Here is a 6,000-nt window from a genome sequence, read left to right on the forward strand (position 1 = left end):
ATCCCTCATTGATAACAAACTTTAAACGAAGAACAGGCTTTAGTTTTTCTAAAGGTTAATACTTTGTGTTTATCCTATTTAAAATGGCAATCGAAAATGAAAAAGACAGTTTTCTGGAAGGAAAATCCAATTTTTATTCTTCAGTGGAAAATTCCACTGAAAAGAAATGTTATTTGTCAGGTTTTAAAGGTTAGATTACGTTAAGTCAAACTATAATTACTTTGAACATGTACTTTCAGTCAAGAAAAATTAGTACTATCTTAGTATGTGTAAAGTATACAGATCTGCTTTGTTAAATTAATTTTTCTTTGTTTTTCGGTGGAATAGATTCTTATATATTATATTGTAAAACACAAGTTTTAGATGTGATTACTAAATTTAAAACACAGTAAAATTCTTATTTTTAAGTAATAAAAACTGCAAAAGTTTTATTAGCCCTTTATCTATCGAGGAATCCAGTCAGCCTGGTGCCCTCAGTGCTACTTTCGTGTTCATACTTTTTTTGACATCCAGCTGGTTTTTTTTGCCATTCTAAAGGACATTTATTGCTTTCTGGCAGTGATTTTCTGTACTATAAGAACTATCGCTTGATCTGATGTGTGTTGTAACCTGTTAGGCACTTTTGTAACCAAGTCTAAAGCAGATGTTCACAGCCGGTTATCAACATTTTTATTTCGGATTTTTAGCTTCATTTTAGAATTAAGCCATTGGTAACGATTACGAACATAAATATTTAGTTCTAAAGTAAATAAAAAGCTTACTTTAGTGACATAAATTGAGGAAAACTCAATTTTTATATCTTAATTAATTCATTAAGTCTTAATTTCTACGACAGTTAAAGGGTTAATTTAGTTAAATCTTAACTAAAAGTTAGATTCGGCTACCTATATCAAAACTACTATCAATAGAACAATTTAAAGAACAGTTTAAGTTTAAAGAACAATCAACTTTTGCACTACCTCCCTATTCATTACAATTGCAACTGAGAAATGTTCATGAAGTAGTTAGTAATGTAACTGGAGAAATCCATTGTCAAGAAAATTATCTCTGATCAGAATTGATTTAAAGAAAAATCAAAACTGTAACTGAGGAGGTGAATTGCCCTTTATATTAATCCATCAGTTAAGATGAAGATGATTTATTTTGTTATGTTCATAAACAGATCCTTACTCAAGTATGTAAATTTTATCGAAAGGATTGAAGGAAAAAATAATTCAATGATATAAGTATTAAATTATGAAACCTACGAGAAAAACTCCTTGAGAAAAAGATAATCTAACTGAAAAAGTCTCAGGCCTACCTGAAAATATCGCATAATCAATTTGCAAGTTACGTACAGAAAGACATAATTTATCACAAGCTAGTTTTTCAACATACCATTTTATAAATGAGAAAACAAGACAACAGTAGAAAAATCGTGACTTATAATTTAATTTTAATTATAAGTAATTCCCTTACAAAACATTGTCTGGTAGCAATATTACAACCATTGCGATATAGCCTAATCAAAGATAATAACATTTCAAAATTTATTGAATAACATATTTGTTTTAGGGCCAATCAGTTCAAGAATTTTTCCTCGCCTGTGTATCCATAAGCTGATACCTAAAAGGATACCAGGTAACAATATTGGAACTATAAATTTTTTACAATTTGTACCTCTAAATTATACTATCATTATGATAAATACTGTGTTTATATAGTTCTCTTAATGCATTTTAAGAAATAAAAGCTTTATCTAACATAGCAAATATATCCCTTCACATACTCTTTACAAATTAGAATCAGGCCTAGACGTTATTCTAGAGTGAAATCACAACACTATTCTAAGATATATGACACTATACAATAGCATAAGTAAGTATACAATAGCATAAATAAGTATAAGAGCATAATAAAACATGATAGCATAATTAAGCATGTAAACATTGCCTTGAGAAAGTTGATTATCAACAGCTGCTGTCACGGCATAAATTACAGAGAAGAGGTAAGATATAACTAATATTAGCTCACAGTAACATTTCTAACGGTGCCTTAATCTATCATACCTTAATCTATCAAGTGCCAATATGAAACAATCAGTGACAAAGTGGAAATCCTAGATGGAAGGCTAAATTGTCATTTCAGTCATGTGAAAAAATTTGTACAGCATTCTCATTCAGCATTTCACTTCACTAAAGTAGACTGGCTTGTACCGAAAGAATCTCCAAAAATAAATAGGCCTTTAGAGCTACTCCAGCACTATATCAAATTAATCCTAACAGTTTACCTAATCGATATAATCACAGATGATCATTAAATTTATCAACTTAATCGTCAAGAATGTGTCTTGCCTAACTGTTAAAGATGTGATTTTAACAGGCTCTTAGCTCTAGAATACCAAGGTTTCAGCTGGTACACAACGGGTGTCATTTTTTAACCCTTTGAGCTCCAAAGTCCTATTAATAAGGAAGAGAGCCGATACAGTACAAGGTCGATGGCACTGATAAAAATTGCAAAGGTCACAGACAGGATAAGAACTTGCGTTATCTCTAACTCAGAGTCAAAGTCTTAGACCACTCCACAAACGATACTCCCAAAATAATTTAGAAAAATATATTATAAAGAAATCTAATTTATAAATAATTATAATTATTATTTATTTAGAATTTAAATTTAGAAAGCTGCTGTTATAGTTGATGAGCTTGTTAGTTATCAGGTTATTACATCATAGCTGAGTTATGAGTTACTGTATTAAAAGTTATTGTGCTGTAGTAATGCTAGTACCAGCCAAAGAGAAAGAATGGCAGAAGCAGAAAAATGCCACTCTACCTCTAAACCAAAATCTTGCATCAGTTAATACTAGTATTTCTTATTTTACATTGTGTAGCACATCCATCTGAGTAATTACAAATGTTTTGTGGCACTGACTTGAAGAATCATCTAGATCAGTCTCCTGAATATTATTTACGAGTGTCTCCTTACATTTTTATATAGAGTGCATTATAAAATTTAAGATGTTTTTCTTTCGTTGACATCAGCGCGGGGCAGTGCTGATGGCCGGAGGCACTCGTCTCGACTCGATAACAACTAATTAATTTGTAGCTCGAAATTTAAGAAAAACATTGTTCATTTGGATCAAAATTCTGCTCATTTCAATACTATTTTTCATTTACGCTGACTTTCCGGGGTCTAAATTATGTTTTTTTAATTTCACACACATCTCTAGATTATTGTAGTAAAATATTAAAAGTTTGGGGGTGACCAAGTAATTACTTAGAATTACCCCGAATTTCATAAATTCTAAGGTGGTCATGTTTATACCCTGTGTTGATTTGATATGGAAGGACCCTAATAAAACCCTGGTTGTTGCACCAGATACACTACCCATCTATAGCACAACCTCTACAACTGGATCGCCCACATCCTTTCACATTTTCAAATATATTTGGAAAGTCATAGATTAGCCATTAATAAATGTGTGTATGCCATAAAAACGCAGGCATCCTACTGGTAGGTCGTTTACTTAATAAATATTCACAATGCATTAATACAGGAGATTTAATTTTTTTGTATAGTCAACACTGATAGTTTGAAAAAGACTTTATCATTTTTAATAGTCAAATGAATTTTGAAAATTGTGGATCAGCTGTTATTACATTTTTAAGAGTAAACATTGCTAGAGGCATTTCTTCGTTAAATATTATAAACAAAACTATAAAGAGAGCCTAAACCTATAAAAATGTATTTCTTCTGATTTGCTTTAGGTTCTATTAGGTTTTTAAGCTTAATAAAAATATAATAATTACTTTTGGAACTGTCATTGATAAAGTAAGCAAACAGGCTAATATTTATTACTTTAGTTTTTTATCTACATGTAGGCTATATAGTTTTGCTCATAGTCTCACATTTTACTGAAGATCTATAACAAATATTTTCATGTACAAAATATGTTTTTATTTACCAAACTTTAAAACATATTTTAAAAATGTTAATAACATTTTGTTAATTTAAAAATGAATGGTTTTCTATATTTTTTTATTGTATATACTTATAGAATATTCAATTTACTACTAAGCAAAACAAAATTTGTTTATTTCTCAACATACAAATGTAGAGTGAATTTCCAAACAAAAGCCTGTAAATACGGCCAATTTCACGTTGACACTACGGGTAAGCCACAGCATCAAGCAGCTGATGCTCAAAGAGTCAAATAGGCTAGTTTACATTCTCCTTTGTAAACCTTTATTAGACTACTTTATTTTAACCATAGTCTTACAGACTAAGCAATGTGATTAATAACACTTTTATAAGTGATAGGATTCTAGGGTTGACTGAAGATAAAAGTTGAAAACTTATGATCTATAGCATAACCAAATTTAAAAAAAAATAACCTGTTAATCTAGACAGGAAATTGTTTTGTCATTCAATGTATAACTGCACAAACAAGTCTCATCTTGATTATTTGAAAATTTAGGTTTAGCCCCTAAATGTTATTACTGGGCCTTCCTAATATACTTTTAACTTTGTCAAATACTAGATGCATAAGCTAAAAGATATCAACATACACACAACCATACATTATGAATGTTATATTTTATAACCACCTGCAAGTTAGACCATCTATTGTTAAATTATGTAAAAACATGGGCAGTGTCTAGAGATGTATTTATGGCTGTTTGCTAATATGTCCATATTTCCTATAACTAATCAATGATTGTATGCCATGACATTGTTGTAATGTAATAAGATTATAATTGAAAACACAAATTAATTCGTGGTCAGTGATCAACTTATCATATCAAAACTTCTTATAACGCACTGACACAATTGACAAATACTAGTTTACAGGTTAACGAACAGATCAATTAAAAATAAATACGAAGTTAAAGGTAAATATAAAATATATGGAATTTTTAACTTTTAAAACACTCACTGTTTAGAGTCTGTTACAAATCCTTACTTGTCACATTAAACATACTTTAAAATACTTAATAGGCTAGCAGTAAAATGTTTCTTTCTGGGGAGAACTTAATGGCGATGGCCACAGACAGACAGCTGTAGACTTGTCAACATGACGTCAGCTGATTCAATTTGTTGGTACAGGTAACCATGGAGAATGCACTTTGAGATTATTAGTTTATGATACATTCATACATTCATAATTAAAATATAGCATGGATAGGAAATATGATGGCTTGACAACAAATATCCTTGATGCATGAGTCTTATAATATTTTTATTTGTGTTTTGACGTTTTTTTTAATGTTATAATTAATTTTAACCCTTTTAGCCCCGGCGTCCGCTATATCGGACAGAGGTGGTCTAGCTAAAATGCCCAACGTCCGATATACCGGACGTCTCGAGAATTTAATGTAGCTGGCTAATAATATGTCCAAATGCCATCAGTTTCGGTATAGTAGTCGGTGAAGAAACGGGCTACATGCAAAAACAATAAACCTTCCAATTGGCATCGTATTTCGTCGTCATTGAGCGTAGTTTATTTGTCGATGTCAGTTGTCAGACGACTTTAGTTGCATTGTTGTTGTATGCTGACTTATAACCTCAATTAGTTTGCGTAATTGAAAGCGGTTGTTTTTCGTGTGATTTATTGTATTATTAGTAAAAAAAACATGAGTAAACGTCGTAGAGAAAAGTTACCAGTGAGTGAAAACACTTTGATAAACACTGGTACTTTGGGATTATACCGACCACACCCATACATGAATCGTTATTTGACATTTTTCTTCTACTGATTACTAGATTAGCGTAGAACAATATTTCGTCAATATAAAACAGGAATTGTCTTATCGCAAACCCCTCCCCATCCTCAGACAGAGGTCAAAGTCGAGCGGTCTAGTAGATAAGTGATTGCAGAGTCCCGCCGCGCGGCCTGCCGTAATCGGGATTCTCGAGAAAGATAAGATAACAGCGACAAAAATACCGATCACAATACCTGGAAATGCTTGTTGATTAATGGAATGTTAGTTCTGTTACTCAACTACATCGTTTTATAACGTT

The 6,000-nt window shown here is 31.2% G+C and overlaps 1 protein-coding gene across 2 annotated transcripts in view; it reads right to left on the reverse strand.

Annotated features, from left to right (window-relative positions):
- LOC124370023 (myotubularin-related protein 3-like) overlaps nucleotides 1-5,051 on the reverse strand; it is an 82,294-nt gene extending 77,243 nt beyond the window's left edge. For both annotated transcript variants that reach the window (XM_046828309.1, XM_046828308.1), the window contains exon 1: nucleotides 4,916-5,051. In XM_046828309.1, coding sequence (XP_046684265.1) covers nucleotide 4,916 — 1 coding nt within the window. In that variant the 5' untranslated portion in view covers nucleotides 4,917-5,051. The remainder of the gene's footprint in view (nucleotides 1-4,915) is intronic.
- Between the last annotated feature and the right edge of the window lie 949 nt (nucleotides 5,052-6,000).

This window comes from Homalodisca vitripennis, chromosome X, assembly GCF_021130785.1.
Source record: "Homalodisca vitripennis isolate AUS2020 chromosome X, UT_GWSS_2.1, whole genome shotgun sequence".
Classification (NCBI taxonomy): Eukaryota; Metazoa; Arthropoda; class Insecta; order Hemiptera; family Cicadellidae; genus Homalodisca; species Homalodisca vitripennis.